This window comes from Balearica regulorum, chromosome 16, assembly GCF_011004875.1.
Source record: "Balearica regulorum gibbericeps isolate bBalReg1 chromosome 16, bBalReg1.pri, whole genome shotgun sequence".
Taxonomy (NCBI): Eukaryota; Metazoa; Chordata; class Aves; order Gruiformes; family Gruidae; genus Balearica; species Balearica regulorum.
In genome coordinates, this window is record NC_046199.1 from 795238 (window position 1) to 816758 (window position 21521).

Genomic DNA, 21521 nt, shown 5'->3' on the forward strand with positions numbered 1-21521 from the left:
TTTCTCCTCCGCACCCTCGGGTGCCACACGGGCTGTGGGCATCCGTTGGTGGCACAGGGACGTTTCTTGGTGCTGGAGGGCTGTGGTTGCCCTGTAGGCGTGATCAGCATCCATCCCCTCCACACCTCGCTCAGGCTGGCACCTCTTGTCCAGCCCCAGCAGCACAGCACAGCTCCTGCCTGCTGCAGAGCACGTCGTCTTCCCTGTCCCATGGGTGTACAAGGTGTCCCCAAGGGAGGATCTGTCCCCAGCATTGAAATAATCACAGGTTCCCTGAGTCTGAGGAGCCTCATAGCTCCTCTCCAGCGTGGGCTGGGTGGGTGGGCAGGGGTCTCCACACCTGCCAGGGGCTGGGAGCCGATGTCGGCAGTGGAGCAAGGGCAGGAGGAGGCTGCAAAGCCCCGTGCAGGGAGCAATGGGATCCCAGCCACCAGGCAGCAAGCGACCAAAGGTCGTAACAACTCCAATTTAATGAGCAGCTGAGCCACACCATGTCCACACAGTCCTGGCTCCTTCACCTGTGTGCGTGCCTGGGCAGACATGGCTGGGTTTCCCCGCCAGCATCCCTTCGATGCCAGCAGAGAGGAGAAGGGAAGAGGGAGGAGACACTGCTGTGGATCCCCATGGACCTGGAACGGAGCCCACCTGGGCCAGCCGGGTCTTGGGCATCTCCGGGGGAGCAGGGCAGTGGGAGAGACCATGCTGGACCCATTACTGACGGACCTTCCTCTGGCCACTAAACCCCAGCAAGACTCCACTGAGATTTCTCAGGGGCTGGTAGTTTTGCCCGGTTTAAGTGAATTCTGAGAACAATGAGTAGAGGCAGAGCTGACACCCACAGGCAGACCTCCTCTCCCTGGTGCCACCGCTCAAGGGACCAGAGCTGCTCGCAAGGAGAGCAACGAGGATTTCTAATGATGTAAACCAGTGTACACTGCCTTTTCTTGATCTAGGACACAGAAACCCAACTTCAGACAGGAGCTCCCAGGCAAATCCATCCCATAGCAGACACCCAGACACCAGAGATGTGGGTTATGGTGGCACCTCCCAGCCCGCTTCACTGGGGCTGGACGGGTGTCAGGGTTTCTGGGCACATCCCCGGGTCCTGGAGTCGGTGCCCCAAGGGCTCGCAGTGGAACAGGGGTGGCTGGGACAGGGTGTCCTCCCGGGAAGGAGGAAGCAGCTTCTGCGCATTTCGTTTTCCTGTCCTCTGTTGTTTCATGTAGACCGTGTGTTTAAGGACTGTCTCTGTATGTTGCACGTTTACTTCTTCACTAACTGCTCTTCCCAGCCCCAGCTGACAAGCAGACAACTCACAAAATGGCAGCAAGCTGCGTGGCTCAAACGGATTGTGGCCTGCAGGCACCTGAGAGCTGCGAGGACTTCAGCCTCCTGTTGACCCATACCCCCAGGACATCCAAGCCTGGGGTTGTGAAATGCTTCTCCGTGGTGCTCAGCAGTTACCTGCGTGACCCGAGCATCACCAGGAGAAATGACCGGGGCAGTGCGCCCCAGGCTCGGGGAAAAACTCATGCCAGGGATGCTAGGACCAGCACCTGCTTGGGATGCAGTGAGGTGGCCCTGGGACCTGCAGGGAAACCAGAGCAGACAGCTGGGGCTGGAGGGACACCCTGGGACACCCTGCCTCGGTCCACGCCAAATGCTGGAGACGTGTTCTTGGAGGGCTTTGCAAAGATCCAGTCATACTATTATTTCCTGATCTCTTATTTTTTTAGAAGTTTTGGGTAGCTGGACCCAGTGTCCTCTTTGTTTTTTCAAATAAAGGAAGGTTAACTAATGAGAGCCCTGACTGATTTGCATGCCATTTGTTGGGTGAAACGAAGCACGTGCGTTACACGCCAGCCCTGCGCCTTGCCAGGAGCTATCAGCGTTACTCTTGGGTGAAGCAGAAGCCAACGTGATCACCACCCTATTTTCAACAGTCACCCAAATACACCGAGTGCCGCCGGTTACGCATCTGAGCCGCAGAGCCCAAGGCACCTGCTGGTGCAGACTCACGCCGTGACATGCCAAGGCTACAGCTAACTCTCCAATACCTACGGGCAGGTGATGCGTGGTCAGCTGCCTGCTCGCGCTCTCCAGGCACAGCCGTCTCGGGCCTCGCAGGTCGACTCACTGCGGCGTGACTTTCCGCTGCGACCTGATGGCCAGAGCCACCCAGGGGCCAAAGCCAGGTCATCCCCTTCGTTAGGGTGGGTGTCCCTGCATCTGACCCCAGGATGGCGCAGAGAAGTCACTCTGGTTTTCCTTCCCTTGTGCAGTGATGACGGACACTGCTGTCCCTGGGGACCGAAGAGAGGGCCACTCCAAACGCCCGCAGGCTCTCCTTGCTAGCCCTGCGGCACACCCAGAAGGCAGAGTGATGCGGACCCCAGCTCGGGGTGGCAGCTTGGTCACCGCAGGCTCATAGGCACACGAGGGCTGGGCGACCACAGCTTCCTGACCGCTGTCCCCTGCGCTGGCAAGATTACAGTCGTTTCCCGCTGCCACGTCGGCAGAGCTGCGGACCCTCGCCTGAGCCCACCGGCCGCGGCACCCAGGGCCAGGCCCAGCGGCTACCAGCAACCTCTGCTGACTGCTCCAGGCGGGCGCAAAGCTCCCTCCTCTGCTTTACCGCCTTTGCAGCAGCTTCCCCCCCCCCAGCAATAAATCACTGGGGCTAAAGCCTGCGCTGGGAGGGGGGCTGCCTCCCTTTTTTTAGCAGTCGAAGACCAGGGCAGGGCATGGCAGAGACCGAAGCATTTCCCATCCCAGCGCGGCGAGAGGGTCGTCCCATTAAATCAGCCCTTTAGGGGACACGCCAGTGCAAATGGGACAATTTACCCTGGGATAAGATTTGTTCTGATGCATTTATTTATATCCACTCCTGTACGGCAGCGGGACTCAAAGTTGATTTCCGCACTCCTGCTGCAGCCAATAAAAGCCGCGTGGTAATCACTCCGTGCGAAACAATTACTAATAAAAGCAGGAAAATGAAACCCCACCGGCAGTACGAGCTGCTGCCTTCAAGCAGGGACCGGATTGGGGTCAAGCTTGAGTTACGCCGTAACCTCTGGGTGTCTCCTGCAGATGCTTCCACCGCTGCGCCCAGCGGCGCTGAGCACCTCCACCTCTTTGTGGCATAAATGGAAACGGCTGTTGCCAGCTGGAAATGCCCTCCACGGACATCCCAAACGAGTGGACCTTCTGCTTAGAAATGTTTGGAGCTTCATGGGCTTCTGCCCCCTTCCCGGCAAAGCGGGGTAAGAGCTCGGCCGGATGGCAGCTCTCCTCCTGAAACGGTTTACACCCCTCTGCGAGATCCTTCAGTTACAGAAGACTAAATGTTATTTAATTTGTGAGTGCGGGTTGAATAAGACTCAATTAAATTCTGCCTCTCGTGAATTTGCGATGGGGAATTCTCACCTGTGACGCCAGATGAGTCCTAACTGTACCACGCGTGACTCAGACACTGAACCTGCTCTGTTAATGACTGTTTTAATAAATGTTCTGCCTTTACACGGACAATTTCCTGCCGCGTGACGAGCGGGGCGCGATGTCAGCCCAGACCTTGCTCCCACGGCCAGCCCGGGCCCAGGCCGAAGGCGAACCCGGTGCCGCCCCGGGCTGCACCACCACCCCCCCCCCGGGCTGCTCCCGCTGGCGGCAGGTACCGGCCGTCCCTCCCAGCCCCCGCCGGTGCTACCGGCAGCGCAAGGGCCGGGCTCCACGCCCGGGGCCCCCGGCCGCCCCCCGAGCTCCGGCGCCCTCGTTCCTGCCTCATCAAAGCGTCTCCTCGAACGGGGCCGCGGCAGCGCAACGCGGCTGAGGGATCGGGGCCCGGGGCCGCTCCCCGGGCAGCCTCCGGCCTCCGCCCCTCCCCACCGCCCCGTTCCCTCGGCACCGGCCCGGCGCTTCTCCCCGCCCGCCCCCTTCCTGCCTCCCCCCCGCGCCCTCGGGGCGCTGCCTGCCCCGAGAGCGGCCGGGCCCGGCCGCAGGGCAGCGGCTTCCTCAGCTCTTCTTCCCCGTGCGTCCCCTCCCTCCCCCCGCTCCCGCACCGTCCCTTTCCCCCGCCGCACCTCGGGGGGTCCCGGCCGCCCCCCCCCCCCCCCTTTGCTGCAGCCCTGCCCTTCCCCGCGGGGCTTCCGCCGCACCGCTCGGGCCTGCGGGCGGGGAAAGAGCCCGGGCTGAGCCCGCCTCGGGTGCCGCTGTCCCCGCAGGGCCGGTGGCCCCCTCGCCGGGGCGCAGGGAGCGGCAGCCCCCGCTGCCCGCCCGTCCGGTGCCCGGTGCGGCCGGCCCGTGCGGCAGGGCTGAGCGGGGCCGGCGGCCCCGTCCCGGGCTCCCCCCCCCCCAAACCCCGGAGCCGCCGGCTCCTGCCCGGAGCTGCCCCCCCCCCTCCGGCGCGAGACCCCATGGGCGGTGCCCTCCCGCCCTCCCCACCGACCCCGCCCTCCCGGCGCCGCCTCCTATTGGCCGCTTACCCGTCGGCGGGCGGGCCGCTTTGTGACGTCACGATCAGCTGTCGGAAGGTCCCGATTTGTGCGGGGGAGCGGCGGGCGCCCGGCAGAACCGCGCGATCGGCACCGGCACCGGCACTACCTCAGCGCCCCCCGCCGCTCCCTCCCGCCGCTCCCCGTCACGGCCAAGGTGAGTCTCGCGCCGGCCGGGGTTCGGGCGCTGCGGGGGGGGGGATGGAGGGGAGGGGGCGGCGGGCGGGGCTCGGGCCGAGCGGGGTCTCACCGCCCCGGTGTCCCCCCGCGGGAAGGGGGGGGGGGGGCAGTGCCCCCCCCCGCGCCTGTTGTTTGTTTCTTCATCACCGGATTAAGATTCGAGGTTGGTTTCCGCTCCCATTGGCTCCGTTGCAGTGACGTATGCCTTATTTGCATATGACATTGCGACGTCATAAAGCTGTCCCCCCCCCCTCCCCTCATCCCCCCCCGTCGCGTTCCGGGCGCGCTGTCCTGCCGTGACCCGGCGGAGCGCAGCCTCCTCCGGCTGCCGTGTCCCGGGATGCCCGGGGAGGATCCGGGCTCCGGGGGGGTGACGGTAGTGGTGACGCGTGGGCGTCCCTCCCGTGGGCGTCCCTCCCGTGGGCGTCCCTCCCGTGGGCGTCCCTCCCGTGTCCCTCGAGTCTCTGCTGTGGCTTTCCCCAGGCAAGTTGCAAACGTGGACGCGTCTCCCAGTTTTCGTTAGAGGCTGTTTGGGTGAGAACCGTGGCTTTTTGAAAAGGGAATGTAAATACGCGATATAGAAATATATGTCGCGTGGAAATAGCTGCATCTGTATTTTCTATTTAATTAACTGCACGTACTTGATTGTTCCAAATACCTCCGTCGTTAGATCCCCATTTACCCTACGACGAGATGTTTTAATGAGATTTGGGCGTGTGCATAGATCTTTTTCTTGAGTTTATCTGCGATGCCCGGGAAGGAGCCGTGGGGCCACGCGTGGCAGGCGAAGGATGCTGGCAGCGCCAGCCCGAGGCGCGTGCCGTGGCATCCCGCCGCGTGCCGGGACGCTGAGCCCGCAGGTACGTCGGGTACCACACGTAGCAGCTGCTGCTGTTGTCACCGCTCCGAGCGCACCTACCTGCTTTGGGACAGCTCAGGCGTACCCCGAGCCCTGACGGGCAGCTTGTCCGTGGATTTCGTGCCTCTCGCCCCGGGATCGCCGCAGCTCGGCTGAGCCTGGCGGGCCCTGGGCGCCAAACCTGCTCCCGTCGGAGGGGTCTCGTCAGCTGAAAAACCTGGATCTGTGGAGCGTAACGGTAGAAACACGTTAACACGTAGATGGTGACATGTACATGTGAGCATTTGTAACGAGCAGAGACGTGTTAAAAAGGACGTAATTACTTTTGTAATTTTTTTATGCATATATCTATACATTTGGGTCTCTTGCGTGCAGGGCAGCTACAGCCTGGCTTGGAGAGCCTGAGCAAAGGCGCCGGCACCCCGGGGTCCCAAGTCACTGGCTTAAAGTGCCGCTCTCGGGACCAGCAGCGCCCGCCGCTGCCAGCGAGGGCTGAGCTGGGCCGGCGCCAAGTGCTGTCACTAATTTGGCCAAAGCTTTGCTGGGGTAGGAAACCATCCCAGAAACAGGTGTTGGGCTCCGGTACAGAGCCGGGCTGTACCTTCTTTCCCACCGCGCTCACTCTACAAAGTGCCAAGAACAATTATTTTTTTTTTCTTTCTAAAATAAATCTTTCCTCTCCTTTTATATTTTTTTTCTCCCATTTCAAAAAAAAAAAAAAAAAGACAAAAGCTTTTTGCTGTAGCTCACTGTCACCATTAGGAATCCGTTGCATCAAATTGGTGCTTGTCTGACTGAATACAAAAGGAAAAACATAATGGAAGTTTTTCCCCTCGAGAATAAACCGATATCACTTGCTTGTAGCAAGACTGGAAAAACCTGAGATGTGAACTCTTATCTAAGAGCTTTTTAGTGCTAATTGTACGGCAAGCCCTGCACAGGCAAGTCTCGCCCCAGCACGTGCGTGGCCACGGGCAGGCGTGGGACGGAGCTGATGGGGAGCTTGGGGCTCCCGAGGTATCAAAGTCCAACTTGTCAGTGTTCAGCATCCTGGGATTTACAGAGGGTGTAACGCTGGGGCCGCTTCCCTCTCGACGCGCACGCTCCTAGGGATGTTTCACCTAGCGCATCCCGGAGAGGAAATTTCTAAAATTTCATAGGGCAGCTCATGGCAAATCTAAAAATTTCCTGCTTGCTCAGATCCTGCCGGCCACCGACAGATTTTTCCAGGGCTCTGTGCGATGACATCAAATAGCAGAAGGTCGGGTTTGTCCTTGGGACGAGGACCTTTCCGGCAGCAGTTACACAAGGGAGCTGGTGCGGGTGGGGACACCAGCTCCAGGGAAAACACCCCCCCCTCCTGCAACCCCAAACCCCCTCCTTGAAACACCCCTCCCTCCTGCGACCCCAAACCCCCTCCTTGAGGCAGGATCTGGAGAAGCGTGTGGGGACTCCTGCCCGCGCTGAGCTCCGGGGCCAGCCAAGGAAAGCGCTTCCAGGTGCTGGCTTGGTCTGCTATTAGTAATGAGTCTCATGATAAAGAGTTTTTGCTAGCTACTCTCTGCCTTCTCCCCCCTCCCCTTCCCTGCTCTGCGGTGGAAGATGCTCTGGCCGTGAATCAGCTGGAGGCAGTCTGTCTGTACCGCCGGCAGCCTCGGGGTCCGGCTCCGCCTGCGCGGCCAGCGCTCCTCCGGGGAACCCCATAAACGAGGCCGCTGGCGAAGCAAAGGGATCAGCAGGAGCTGTAGGGCAGTTGTCGAGTGACCAAGTGCATTAATCCAGCACTTCCAGCCTGTCCCGGGCAAGCCCCTGCCAGCTCCGGTCCCTTCCTCGATGGGGAGGGATAGAGGACAGCGTGGGGATGCTGAACTGGTCATTTCTGGGGTGATGAGCAGGTTTCCCCCCCCGAGCTGCCCAGCTGCCAGACCCCCTTCTCCTGCGCTTTCTGTTTCCGTGCCAGGTTTAGGATTTTGGCACGTACAAGAAAGCAACCTGTGAAATGCTTGTCTAATTTAGGTAAAATGAGTCGAAAATAACATTTCCCAAGTGGGTTGGAGGAAGGCACCTGATTTATACCTCCAACGCCTGCCGTGATGACTGCGCGGGGTATTCTTAGCTCTGCCGAGGAAGGACCGATTCTGCCGCTTGCCAGCAGCATCCCTCCTGCCGCTGGGTATTTATGGAAAGTTTCAGGGAGCCTGTTGCCATTTCCAAGCGGAGTTGCTGTTGTTCTTGCAGCCTGTGACTTTCGGGCGCTGCCAGCCCTGCAAAGCTGCGGCTCCCGCCCCGGCGAGCTCCTGGCGCATCCCGGCGCTTTGCTGCCGATGCTTTTGCCTATTCTTAGCTCCTGGGGTTATTTGCAGTGATGGTGACTCAGAACACTAATTATTGTGTCAAGGTTTCTGAAGAGGGGGGGGGAAAACTCTCAATGCATAATGGTTTCCTTACTCCTACTTTAACTTTTAGTATTTAATACCCTCTGGCTAGTTTTAAAAGGCCGTTGGACTTTCTGGGAGGATTCTGAGAAACTTCAGTCATTAGGAAACTCATTTGTCCCCAAGTGAGTTTCCCCTTGTGCTGGCGGTGGCCTGGGATGGGGCTGACGTGCCAATTAAGGGGGTTTGAGGATGCCTGGGAAGGGTGGCAGCTGTCCCGTGGTGGTGACCCCGGCTCTGGCAGGGGACAGGGGACGGTCACCGCAGTGTGGGTGGGGGTGTGTGTGGTTTCTGGGGCAGCTCAGCCCCAAGGACGTGGCGCACGGGCAGTCACCCTGTGTCCCAGCGTTGCCCATACCTCCTCCATGGGTGCGGGATGTTTAGCAGATACAGGTGGGCTGGAAGAAGGCACCAGAGCTCTGACCAGCCCTGGCCACTGGAAAGGCAGAGGAGCCACGTCCTGCTCCAAACTGCTCTGTGAGCACCGTCTCTGCGTGGTGAGAGGGCACTGCATGGGCGGCAGTGGCCTAGTCCCCTCACAGGGACACATTCGGGTCCCTCCCGTGCCGCAGTTCCCGTGAGGCTGCCAGCCTCGGTTCCCCTGGCGTAAATGGGGCAAACGTTTGCTGCAGGGAAAGCAGAGGCATTCCAAAACCTGGAGAAACGTTGGAGCTTGATCTGCCGACGGGTGTGGGCTGTCCCAGCCAGAGAAGGGCTTGGTGGAAACTGCAGGGACTGAGGTGGCGTGTGGCCATCTCGCCAGCTGGGTGCTGTCGGAAACAGCCGCCCAAGGAGCCGTTTGCCTTGTGAAGGGCTGAGTCACTCCCAACCCTCCGTGACGGTGACACTGAGGAGCTGATGTTCTTGGTGGCTTGCAGGGAGGGTCTGGAGTAGCTCAAGGACAATGCACTGATCACATTGGCCAGGAGCTGCTCCCCTCTGCACCCTCCACTAGCCCAGGTTGCCCAAAGCCCCATCCAACCTGGCCTTGAACACTGCCAGGGAGCCAGGGGCAGCCACAGCTTCTCTGGGCAACCTGTGCCAGGGCCTCAGCACCCTCATTGTAAAACATTTCTTCCTTACATCCAGTCTAACCCTACCCTCTTTCAGTCTAAAACTGTTGCCCCTTGTCCTGTCACCGCAGGCCCTTTAAGCATTGAAAGGCCACAGTTAGATCTCCCTGGAGCCTTCTCTTCTCCAGGCTGAACAACCCCAACTCTCTCAGCCCTCGGATCATCTCCGTGGCCTCCTCTGGACTCGCTCCAACAGCTCCGTGTCCTTCTTGTCCTGGGGACCCCTGAGCTGGACGCAGCACTGCAGGGGGGTCTCACCAGGGTGCATCTCAGAGATAAAGAACCCGATCCTGCCTCTTTAACCCAGTGCTGCCGAGGATTTCAGACCAGACAGGATAAAGCGAGGGTGGGGATTAAAGCTCATTTTGGTCCTTGCTTGCCAGGATCTAGCTCCTGCCTCCGCCCCGCAGGTTTGATCCTGAAGGCTTTGCCAGCTGCGCTAGCAGGAACTCCCTGGAGCCCCGGCGGGGCCGGCCCTGGCAGGGCTGCTCCGACTCTTGGGAAGCCTTTGCTCTCGTCCCGTGAGGCCTGGCTGATTGCGCTGCCTGTCCCTCTGCCCAGCTCCTGCTCCAGCCAGGATGGGCAGCCAAGGCAGAGTCTGGCCAAGCAGCCCTGAGCAGCCCTTCTGGGAGGATCACGGCACGGCACCCTGGCTTTGCCGCCTCCGTCCATGCTGCCGCCAGCCCGTGGTTGCTCGCCCAGGTTTTACCAGCAAACCAACCTCCCCAAGGCCCTGTGTAGGGTCGCGATGTCCCAAGAGCAGGAGCTCGTGGGTGAGGCAGGCTTGCTTTATCCAAGGGGCTTATCCTGCAAGCTCTGCCCTGCCCGCATAGCCCACCCGTGCACCACGGTACAGCACGGACCCCCTCGCATCGGTGGGTGGCTCAGGGCCGCCCCGTGCTCCCCGGCATGGAGAGGGGGATAGGGGGTTATTTAAATTCTTTGGGGAATGATCCTTTAAAATGATCCAGCTCAATGTTTGCTCTTGGGGGAGCTTTTAACTCTTTCCTGCTGCCCCCAGAGCTATCGCAGCTGCCTGCGAGCCCCCCTTGCCCTTCGCCCCAGCCCTCCCAGCGCACCGTGGGTTTGCTCTGGAGCAGAACAGCCCCTGAGAGCCCGTTATCATGGGGCTGGCCTGATGGGAGCGTGGTTATCTCAGGGCCTTTAATTACAGAGATAAGGAAAATGAAGTTAAATTTGGAAGAGGGTGCAATTGAAACCAACTGTCTCTGCTGTGCCTTTGTCTTCAGGAAAGTTATTTTTGGGTTAGGGTGGGCACCTGTGGAGTCTGGATGCTTCCTGACTTTCCCATTGATGTACCCGATGACTTTTGGGGCCTCGTCTCTAAGCAGGCGGGTGCCAGGGCAATGAGCGCTGTTCCGGGGGGTGGGGGGCCAGACTGGCTTTGCTACTGCCCAGTGAAAGCTGCTGTCAAGTTTTAACAAAATAAAAAGAAGAGAGTTTCTGCTCTCTATTTGACTGTGTAATTTATCATTTGGCTTTGAACTCGCTGGAGAATGAACTCCTTGCTGGGCTCTCCAAGCCGAGCCGGCAGAGCGGAGGGGAGCGCTCCGGTGCCATCCAGGTGCGGAGCTTCGGCAGGGCTGTGTGCTCCGAGCCAGCCCGCAGCGCCCCAGCGAGCAACGGGGAAATCTCTGCCTGGCTCAGACCTTGGCCGGCTGCTTGGGTGCTTTTCTGAGTGACCTTCCCCTCGCAGCTGGGCTGGGGCCACCGGCCTCTCCTGTCCCCCGAGTGCCAGCTCTTGTCCCCAGCTCCCTGCTGTTGTGTGGCACGCACGTCTGGGGGGGAAGGCTGAGATTTGTGCTTAGGCCACTGGCCGAGGCAGGCCAAGAGCATTTCCAGTGTCCTCCCCGTGAGGAGGGCTCAGGGTGCAGCACAGGGGCCCTGCTGTCCCCGGCCCCCCTCAGCCCTGCTGCGTCACCCCGAGAAGCTGCACGGTGACACTGGGGTCAGCCTTGGCCCACCGCTTCTGCCGGCCTGGGAGTGCCCCGGCTCACAAAGCACGTGAACCCACTCCAGGCCTTGCACCGGGCCAGGCCACGGCGGCCTGGGGGGCCCGGAGCCCCCCGTGCCTGCCACGGGCTGCTGGGTGCTTCCTGCCCCTCTCCCTCCTGCCTGGGCAGGACCGAAGAGCGGGGAGCCCCGAGACATCACCAGCAGCTACCTGGGGTTTCTGCCGCAATTAGGTATTTAGTACATTTATTAAATAAATAATATGAATATATTGTTGTTTATTATAGAACATATAAGGATATATTCTATTGATTAATATCTTTTAAAATACATTTAATAAATACACAATTGCTCCAGGCAGCTGCCAGATTTCAGACTGCAGGCAGGGAGAACTGGTGTGTACTGAAGCCGCAGCCTTCGGGGCTGCCCTGGGTGCCCTTTGCCAGCCCGGCCTGGGGAGAACGGATGCGCACGAGGGTCCCGTGGAAGGGAAACCCCCCCCATGCTCAGCACGGAGCACACGAGGGAGCCCGATGGGCCAGGCTCCATTCGTGGCCCAGCTGGATATCTGCCCCTCTTCATGTTGTTCCCTAACTTGTATTATCATGCTTTAATGCTCCGGGAAAGGGGGGTGTCTGGATAATGTCATCCTGAACACGCTGGAGGATAATGGAAAGGCCATGGTTTTGCTACGGTCGTGGCAGTGATGGGGGGCTGGGAGGTGAGAGCTGCCTCAGCTGAACCCGCAGCTCTCGCTGCAGTTGGAGGAAACGACTGCGTCGTGTCTCAGTGCCCCAAACCCCTCTGCTCGGTGCGTCCAGGGGAAGCCAGGACCTCTCTCAGGACGCAGAGCAGGGAATCCTGGCCGACCTCTGATTCATCATGGTGAGGGGCTCTGTGAGTCTCGGCCAACGCGCTGTCCCAGCCGTGACCCAGCTGGTTTCTGTGCAGCCTCTCCCCCCGATGGATCTGGGCGCAGGGTGCAGGTAGAAGAGATGAACCACGGTGGTGGGGGCTGCCGTCCTGGATGGAGTGGGAAGTGTGTGGTGTTGGGGTGGGCAGACCCCTGAGCACTGGGGTCTGGAGCTGGGCGCAGTTTGTAACCACGTGGCCTGCCCTGGGGCAACTGAAGTCACCTGAAGACCTGCTCAAGGGGACAGGCAGTGTCACGCTGCTGCCCCGGCTCTGCCAGGGAGGGAGAGCTGGGTGCTGTGCGGCTGCTTCGTGCTCCAGCGCTCCCTTCTGCATCCCAGACAAGCCCCTGAAGCCCGGGGGATCCCTCCCATGGGGAAAGACTCCCCGTGATTTTTCATTTTCTGCCTTGTGGAGCAGGTGTTTTACCTCCCGAGGCACCTAAGAGAGGGCAAAGGCATGGCGATCCCCCAACGGGTACGTACAAGCATGCCTGAGCCCTGGAACCAGCTGCTCTTCCCAGCAACATTGAGGTTGGAGAGGCCCCTTCGTTAGCGGGGTGATCTGAGCTAGAACTCAAGCTGTTGGAGAACTGGCACGTGTATGGACCAAGGCTCAGACACATCGTGCCTCCCTGCACCCATCCCATCCCATGCTGCCCAGAGCAGATGAGGCTGCACCAGGCGCCAGGACCACTCGCAGGCTCTGCGCCACCTTGGTCGACAGAGCTGTGAACTAGGGGCTTGCCCACCCAGGGGGATGTGCCAAGCAGGCAGCACACAGCTGTCCCCTCTCCCCGCATCTAGCTCTTGATGGCATTTCAATTCCCTTTAATGTCTCTGGACCAAAAAGCATTTTCTCCACACAAATAACATTCTGCACCTCGTCGCTACCATCTGTCTGCGCCTCTCCGAGAGCTTTGCAGTCATTGATAAAATCAGTGAGTCCTAACCTCCCTCTGAGCTGGGGAAAACGTGTTTCCCCAGGGGTAAGACAGTGATGAGCGTGGATGGAGTGGAGATGGGATAACGCCATCCTCGCTCTGCCCCGCTGCAAGGGGGGGGTGGCACGCTTGGTGCCACTCGCTCCTGCACGCTGATGCCTGAGCGCTTGGGGCCAAGACACAACCCACAGCCACGTGTTTTCTCCCGTAGCTCCTCGTAAGGTTCTTGTAAAGGAGCAGTGGTGGCACACGTGACGGTGTCATCTGGGGCTGGAGGGTGGCAATGAAACGCAGCTGCACCAGAAGAGATCCCTGCAGATACGCACACACGGCGACAGTAACAGTAACGACTGTCAGAATTAACCCAACCTCAAGCAGGGGTCGGCACAGGCAGGGCTTGAGGGCTTCGTGGGACCCAGCTCGAGGAGGGGAGGGCAGCCGCGCTGGCATGGCCGTCAGGGGGTTGGTGGTGGGTTTTAGGGCTGGCCCATACCATCGGTCCTCAGACAGGACAGCAGCATCACAGCCTTTGCCCTGCCCTTGCAGCAAAGTGTGGTGCCACCAGCCACGCTCAGTGCCCCGCCGGTGCCAGGGGAGGCGGGTTCCAGCCTGACTTGGGGACAGGGTTCGGCTCTGCCCTGCCGGCTCCGGAGGATGGGTCTCCCACGAGGAATGGTGTGGGACTCGGTGCAGGTGGGGGGCTCCAGGGCATGGGCACCCAGCCCCTTCACTGCTGCTTTCAGACACGGTGTGTGATGCCCTCAGAGATGCCAGCAGCTGGGACAGCCCATGGCACAGATCAGTGCCAGAGCCACCTTTTCACCATCCCTTCTGGCCCGTCTGAGCCCACCGGGATGCAGGAGGACCACGCTGCCAACCAGTCCAAATGCATTATTCCTTTTTCTTTCCCCTTTACAGACCTTTGCACTGAAGCCAAGTGAAGGACCTCAGAATTGCACATTTAACTCAGCTACAATTTTGCTAGTAGCAAAGTATCTCCACCACCACTGAGACCTCGAGTGCTGTTTTTTCCCTCCCTGCCCATCGCTCCCATCTCCACGCCTGGAAGCCGGTGCTCAACAGTAGCTCTAACTCACCATTCATCCCTCTGGACCGCTCCCCACCATGTTTCAGCGTCTCACCAGCCTCTTCTTCAGTGACAGCAACACGCTGGAGGGCCTGGAGGAGCCCAAACCCTTTGTTGAGGAGGAGGAGGAGGAGGATGGCTGGCTCATAATTGATCTTGCAGGTGAGAAAAGCAGGGGGGACCGGTTTCCCACAGCCCCTGCTGCACCTTGTCTCTCCGGAGCTGGGCAAACCCCTTGAGATGGCAGCAGATGAGCTTCCACCAGGCGTGATCAGCTCTGCCCTCTGTCCCTTCTCCCCTGGTTCCCCTGCCCTGCCCACAGCGCCCAGCCCTGTCGTCACCGCAGCAGCCCCCGACCTGCTCCTCCTTTTTCCCTCTCCTCTCCCAGTGGTGGTTCCCGACTTCCTGCCCGTGTGGGAGCAGACGGAGTGTCCCCGCCCGGGCTGCTGCTGCCCAGGAGCCTCCAGGTGCCTCTGCACCGGCATGGGACCCTGGCACAGCACCAACCCGAGGAGGTCTCGGTGCGATCCTGCCCAACTGGGGCTCGGTGGGGTGGGGGACACCAACCCCCGTGGGCTGTCTGCCTGCGAGCCGTGGCAATGCCATGGCCTGGGCTAAGCTGTGCCACGGGCAGCACTTTGCCCGGAGGAGCTGGGCTTGGCCGCTCCCCGCAATCCCCTGCTGAAAGCAAACTGGGAGCCGGTTCCCCTGGGGGAAGCCCCAGTCCCCGGGTGCTGCCAGGGAGGCTGGGGCTTTCCCCACGTGAGGGCAGGCAGCGGCAGCACCTGCCTGTCCCAACTGGGACGTGCTGCCAGCAATCTGGCCACATTTGGGTCATCTGAGTCCATCAGGGGAGCAAATCTCAACTCCAAAGAGCCTGTCTTCCCAAATCACTCCCAGTGGCCATGCCAGCAGCACTCAGACAAGGGATGTTTGGCACAAAGTCCCCTAGAGACGTAGAGAGCCCTCGAGGGTTCCCTGTTCCCAGGGATGGCAACAACCATCCGGAGCCCTGTTTGACACCACCCGGGCGGGTTAAATTCCTTGTGTGCCGAGAGCTTCTCCAGCCCCATTAAGACCTTGGCGTTGCTATTGTAGGGTTGATGACTCAACGAATTGCAATGATAATTTTATGACCTTTTGCTTGCAAATCCAGCAGTGAACTTAGACAAACAAGCCTGCCTGTGCAGGAGCTTGTTTAGGAGGAAGGTTTCATCCTCCCTCTTGCAGGCATCTGTTCTCCAAGCAGATGCTCCCTGCCTGTCCCCCATGTACTGAGCAGAGCTCATTTTTGGGATGCAAGTCATTCATGAGGGTGTTTTTCCCCATGCGGTGAGCTGGAGAGGGGATCGGAGCATGGGCAAGCCTGGGACGGCCTCCAGGGACAGCCCCACGCCTGGTGGCAGCCCGACGGAGAGCTGGGGGAGGTGGATGGGTGCTGTGGGCATGGATGGCCATGGAGGATTCCCTGTCCTCTGGGCTCTCCAGTGACTGTTCCAGGGGAGGTCACAGCAGTGACACGGGAGGGGGCTGGTTGCAAGGAGGTGCCTGGAGCAACGGGCACGCAGCTGCCACGTGTTGGGGCCAGCTGGCGACGGCTGCAGCATGCCCAAAGCATGCCAGAAGGAGCCAGGAATTTCCCCAGACAGAGGGATGCCGGGCTGTGCCCTGATCCCCTGGGTCTGAGACTGCCGCCGGCTCAGCGGGGACCCAGGGGTGACTTTGGTCCAAAAGGTTCTCGTTCATTTCCAACCAAGCGGCCAGACTCTCGGTACACAGCCAGCTTTCAGCAGTTTGTCTGCCTGGGACCTGCCACCACGCTGCTAATCCCCCTGGCCCTGCCCCTGCCTCTTCCCGGAGCGTTCCCTAGCCAGTGAGGGACCGATTTATTTCAGCCCTATTTCTGAGACTGGAGTTATGCAAAGCACTTTAAAAACTAAACCCGCTGGGTCCAGCCCCCATCCTTCACCTTTGAGCCACGGCAGCCGGCAAGCATGTCGCAGCCTGGCTCCCCCCCAGCAGCGGGGCAGCCTAACGAGGCTCCGGACTCATTCCCTCTCAGCCAGGTCTTTGACCCGCGTGTTGCAAAATGCACCCAAATTAACCAGATCTCCCAGGAGTGTTTCAGATGCCCCTCTCACCCAATTGCCCAGCCTGGCTCTGCTCAGCACCCAGGGAGCGAGCAAAGAGCATTGCCCGGTGCTTAGCGATGCGCCTGCAAGTCACCCCGGGATTTGGGGACCCCGCAATATTCCTCGTGAAATTAAAACCCACCTTGGCAAAGGATGGGGACAGGAAGCCACAGACGGCTGGGGCGGGGTTCAGCCGTGCTGGGCCCCCCGTTCCCCGTGCCCGCAGCCCCCCTTGTTGTGGGAGCGCTGCTGGACCGGGAACGCCCCAGCCGGGCTCAATGGCTGTCTCCAGGCTGACAAATAATCTCCAGCCCGGCATGTCAACAACTATTAATAGCTTGATATCCACTGACCTGAAGAAAGACATTCTCATGTTCACAAGGCTAACTGTGGCCTGTCCTAAGCCCCGGGCGGGGGCATCGTCTGCGTGAGGAGCAGGGGACGTGCCAGGTGGCGAATGCCAGCCCTGTGCTTCATGCCCTGTATTTCTCCCCTGCAAGAACAGAATCACCTCGGAGTTCTCCCGCACCCTCCCCCAGGCTCAGGGTCACATCTGTCCATATAGATACTGCACTGCACCCCACCCCCCCCCCCCAAGACTCCTTCGAATCCCCCTGGTGAGCCTGGGACTGGGTCTGGGTATCCCGATGAGCCCAACATTTGGTGCAGGCTCCCTTCCCATAAGACAACCTGGAATTCCGAGCACAGGCAGCCCAGAAAAGCATCAGCGCGAGAGCAAAGCCAGGCAGAGGTGAGGACGGGAGGGTGAGGAAGGCTGGGGTGCCAGAGGGGTTTGGGGGGCAGCACCTGGATCAACCACCCAAAACTCGGCCCCTAATGGACTGAACCTGAAGGCGCGGCGAAAACATTTGCTGAAGAATTTATTCCCCTGGTTTCTCCCAGAAAAAAAAAGGTGTGAACTGTTTTCTTCCTCTGTGTGTGCTTGGTTTCAATGTCTGCAAAGTGCCGGGCGGTGTTTGCAAGCGCAGGCGGGCCGGCCTTCCTCTGTAGTGGTACGGCACGGCTCGGTGCCGTAAGGCCAGGCAAAAGCAGTGTTTCTGACCGGCTGACTTTCTTCCTTCTTTTTGAGAAGGGAAAAAAAAAATTGCTGTGGTAAACCCTGCTGGTTTCTCCCACTTTTTGGTTAAACTGCCTAACCAGAACCATTTCCGTTGCTTGCTGACTTTGCAAAGCCAGACCCCGTGGCACCAGCAGCCATTCCTGGTGCAGACGGTGCTGGGCGTGAGGCACCGCTGGCGGCTCCCTCCCCACGAGGTCCCGTAGAGGCCGTGCCCGTCTCTAGCGGTGGTGATGGTGGGGGGGTGTCTCTTGCACTAACGATGCCCCTTTCTCTCCCCCCCTCCCCTCCCCACTGTACATGGTATGTGTGTGTGTCCCCGCTGCGCCCCGCATGGCTCTGCACCCCCGCCACCCCCAGGCAGCCGAGCCCGCCCCGGCGCAGCCCGGCGAGTGGGTGCTGGCGGTACCGGGCACTCAGCACGATCCCGCCCGGCACCCCCTGCTCCGCCGCCGGCTGCTTCCCCGGCTCCGGCCGGTCCCTGCTTGATGGACGAGAGTTGGTTTGTCACCCCTCCCCCCTGTTTTACTGCAGAGGGGCCTGGCCCCGGCGGCGTGGGGAGCAGCCCCATGGAGGACCTGCTCATTGAGCACCCCAGCATGTCCGTCTACGTCACCAGCACCCTCGAGGTGGACGAGGAGGGCCCCGAGGACGATGCTGCCGGGTGAGTGTGGCTTGGCGGTGCTCACTGGGGGGCTGCTGGCCCTGGCATGTGCCGGGGGACTGGGGTGTGTGGTCAGCATCCCAAATCACCACCTGCGCCTGGGAACGTTTTCCCCACGCTGCCCACCGATGGAGTGGGGCCTTGGTGTCCCCATGTCCCACCTCAGTCTAGCACAGTGCAAGGATGGCAGACTCCACGTCCTGAGATACTCTTCCAAGGGGATCTTAGCGCCATATTGAGACAGCCCTGGGTGCAGGACCGCGAGCTTGCTGCTGGGCTGTGGCGGGAGAGGGCTGCATCCCCCTCCGCTGCCGGAGCAGAGGCTCCTGGTGCGGCCACCCGTGCTGATGCTGCCTGTCACCCCACCGCCTGACCAGGAGGGTTTGCCAGGCTGGGTTTAGACATGGGGTTTTGCACAAGAAAGCAAACCCAATGGGACAAGGTGCCCTTTGGGCACAGTGGTCCCCCCAAGAACCCCCGGCTCCCCCAGGCAGGAGGGTGCTGCAGGCCCTCCCGATCCCCCTCCTGTCCCCGTACAGGCCCAGCACAGGGGTGTCCCACAGCTGTGGGAGAGCGGGATGCCACCAGCCATGGATGCAGACATTTCTCCCTGCCCCAAAGTCCAGCTTAGCGGGGAGGGAGGTTAAACAGAAGTGCCCAAATGGCCCCGCTGCCCTCTCCTGCCCCAGGAGCTGTGGGCTGGAGCACCCTCCTGCCCCAGGCACAGCCTGGCTGCAGCCTCGCGGGGCTCTGCCCTCTCCCCATGCTGCCCTCCGCCACCCCGGGCACCGGGAAAGCCCTGACCATGGTCACGCTCAGCCCTGCCGCTGCCGGCCAAGCCCCAGGTCCCGCTGTGCCGTGGGGTCCCCACCACTCCCCAGTCCCAGCCCTCCAGCATCTCCCCAGGGTCCCCTCACCGGGGCAGGGGAGGAGGAAGCGCCAGCCCCGTGCTGCAGCGTGGTTATTTACCCACAGCGCAAGAATTTGGGGTGAACCTCCACCCGGGCTAGGGGACACGGTTCCCCCAGGACTTCTCTCTTTGTGAAGTCTCCCGAAGGGCCGCAGCTTGATCTCAAGAGCTTCAGAGGAACCTCAACACTGGAGGTTGCAGAAAGGGGCCTGAGGGAGCTAGAAACGGGCCAGGAGACCTCATGGGTCAGATGCAGGATGGAAACGGGGCAGGGCTTGGCTTCCCTCCGTGGGCTCCAGGGCCTTAGCCACCGTTCTTGGAGCTGTCGGAATTTATCCCGGTGTCCTAGGGCCCGCCTGTGCCGGAGCCTCCCACCCCTCGGCAGGTGGCTGCAGTGGGAGGGGGCCGGGCCCATCCTGGGGGCACAGCATGGCGGGGGGCGGCTGGGGACCCTGGGCTCCTTCGTGCTGGGGTGGGTGAGGGCCGGGTGCCAGCGGCTGCTGATGGCTCTTTTCTCTGCAGGGAGGTGCCGGAGCCCCAGCTGGAGCGGCACGTGCCGCACCACAGCAGGTCCCTCTCGGTGAAGGCCGCCATCTTGGAGAAGGTCGGGCAGGTGCGGCGGGTGCAGCGGGCCAGGCAGCTGGTGGAGAAGCACCGGCTCAGCCAGAAGGCACTGCAGCGGCAGAACCGGGCCTGCCAGCGCCCGCTGCGCCGGGCCAAGCAGCATGTCGGGACCTTCATCCACCAGCCCTGCCAGCGCCACTGCAACTACTGACCTCGCCGGGACGCCCGTGCTGCCACTCCCCCCTCCGCCACCTCCCCCGGCGGAGGGAGACTTCACCCCCCCACCCCAACACCAGCCGCCCTGGGTAGCACCGGCCCTCATGAACACCGGTGATGCCGGGCTGCGGTTTCACTCCACACCCCCACTCCCCTGCACGCCCGGCCCCCCACGCCTCGTCTTCCTCCCCCTGCTGCTCCCCTCACCCTTTGTCCCCGCCGCTGGCCTGGAGGGCCACGCTGCCCCCCCTCCACCCTCACAGCCATGCCAGCCTTCACGTGGGAAATCGTTATTCCTGGTGAAATCACCCATTTCCGAAATCCACGGCGAAGCCTGTTTGTCATGACGAGCCTATGACATCAGTGCCTTTCTTCATGATGTCATGACGTATAGCCAGACTGGGATGTCACAAACAGAGACACCGAGTGGAAGTGAAAAGAGCAATGAAGCAGCAAGATTTGGGATTTTTAGGAAAATCTCATCAAGGACACTAAATAATGCTTCCTCCCCCCAAAACCAGCAAATACCCCCTTCTCTCCTTGATTTCTTAATTACATTTTTACCGTGATGAGACAAAAACCCCGCTGCCGGCCCCAAAAGGGCTTGTCGTGGGGGAGACCTGGTGGAAACGTTCGTGGCAGGGTCAGCCGGGTGGCTCGCGGTGCCTCGTGGCGTTTTTTTTAAAGACAACCTTAAAAGCAATCTCAGGAAACAAAGCACCGTCCCAGCACCTCGTCGGACCCCTCGGTCACCGCGTCGGGACAGGTGTCCAGCTGGGGCTGGCGGTAGCATCACCATGACTGGTGGTCCCGCTGAGCTGCTGGCCGCCTCGTCCAAGCGAGCCCCCTCCTCCTGGTGCCACTCATCTGCCCAAGCTGCACCTATATACATACGTATATATGCGAGCGTATATATGTCTCTATATACTTGGAAGAGGCGCTGGTTAAGCCAAGGATCGTCGGCTGCCCGGCGTTGACCCCTGGGAGGGGAGCGGAGGCAGGGACCTGCGCAGCTTCCCCGAGGTGGCAAAAGCACGTCGAAGCTGGTGGTGAAGGGATGCCGAAGAGGAGGCCGGAGGGAAGAGGCTGAAGTAAGGGCAAGGATGGCCCTGGGAGCGGCTGCAGAGGGACAGGATGGGGCAGGCCTGGGCAGCGCGGCTGGGCAAGAGGGTCGCTGCAGCAGAACCGTAACGGGAACGCCGTCTTCTCCCACTAAAAATTGCGTCCTTTCTCGTGAAGGGCCAAATTGCATCATGGGCTACACTGATTTTTAATGCACATCCCTCCATTCCCCGTGATGGACTCGTTCTGCCTTTCAAAGGACATGGTCCGGACTTCCCGCGGGAGCCAGCAGAAATTTGCTGATCCCCTCCTAGCTCCCTCTCTTTAGCCACTGGTTTTGCACCCTGTACCCTGGGGAAGGTCTGGCCGTCGCATCCTGCTCGTGGCCAGCTCATGGCCTGGATTCCCACCCTCTGAAACAAGAAACACCCCCACACTCCCCCAAAAGTGCTAATTTCACAAGAGTTTCCTCCTTTCACCGTGTTACATCGCTTAATATCACCTTGGGACCTGGGTTGAAGGAATTGTGGTAAGCCCCACCTCAGACAGCTGATATTTATTAATTTTTTAAATGAGATTAACTATAAAATGAGGCCTCTTATGAGCACCAGCCCCCAGCTCTGTCCCTGGGAGCCTGGACTGCAGGGGAGCCAGCTGCTGATGCTCACCTACAGCGTTTAGCTTTTGCTCCGACGACACAGCGTTCCCAAAAGCACAACCAGAACAAAAAAAAACCCCAAACCCCACCATTTCAAATATCTCTTTTCAGCCTTTCCCTTTCAATTCTTCCAAGCCAGTTTCTTGTTTGAAGTCCTCCTGAGACCCGGCGCCCTCATCACGAGTGATGTGATGCCCCTCTGGCTGCAGCAAGCTGGTGCCTGCCGGGGTGAGCGCAGCACTGGCTGCTGTGCCGGGCCGTATTCTGCCCCCACCATACTGGTT

The 21521-nt window shown here is 60.4% G+C and overlaps 1 protein-coding gene across 2 annotated transcripts; it reads left to right on the forward strand.

The window, feature by feature from the left end:
• The first annotated feature begins 4502 nt into the window (after positions 1-4502).
• TP53INP2 (tumor protein p53 inducible nuclear protein 2) lies at positions 4503-21411 on the forward strand. Of its 2 annotated transcripts, none has more exons than XM_075769086.1 (4): positions 4503-4647; positions 13785-14115; positions 17524-17827; positions 19260-21411. In XM_075769086.1, exons 2-4 carry the CDS (start codon positions 13992-13994, stop codon positions 19510-19512), a joined length of 681 nt encoding a protein of 226 aa, XP_075625201.1. In that variant the 5' UTR covers positions 4503-4647; positions 13785-13991; the 3' UTR covers positions 19513-21411. The 2 variants fall into 2 exon arrangements, with proteins under 2 accessions (XP_075625201.1, XP_075625202.1); XM_075769087.1 differs by having other exon boundaries at positions 4504-4647; positions 17698-17827.
• The last annotated feature ends 110 nt before the right edge of the window (positions 21412-21521 follow it).

Excerpts from the sequence above, each read along its gene's own strand:
- TP53INP2 (XM_075769086.1), top strand. The coding sequence starts at position 13,992 with ATGTTTCAGCGTCTCACCAGCCTCTTCTTCAGTGACAGCAACACGCTG. Across the intron at positions 14,116-17,523 it reads GCTCATAATTGATCTTGCAG|GCAGCCGAGCCCGCCCCGGC; the intron begins GTGAGAAAAGCA and ends CGCCACCCCCAG. Across the intron at positions 17,828-19,259 it reads CCCGAGGACGATGCTGCCGG|GGAGGTGCCGGAGCCCCAGC; the intron begins GTGAGTGTGGCT and ends TTTTCTCTGCAG.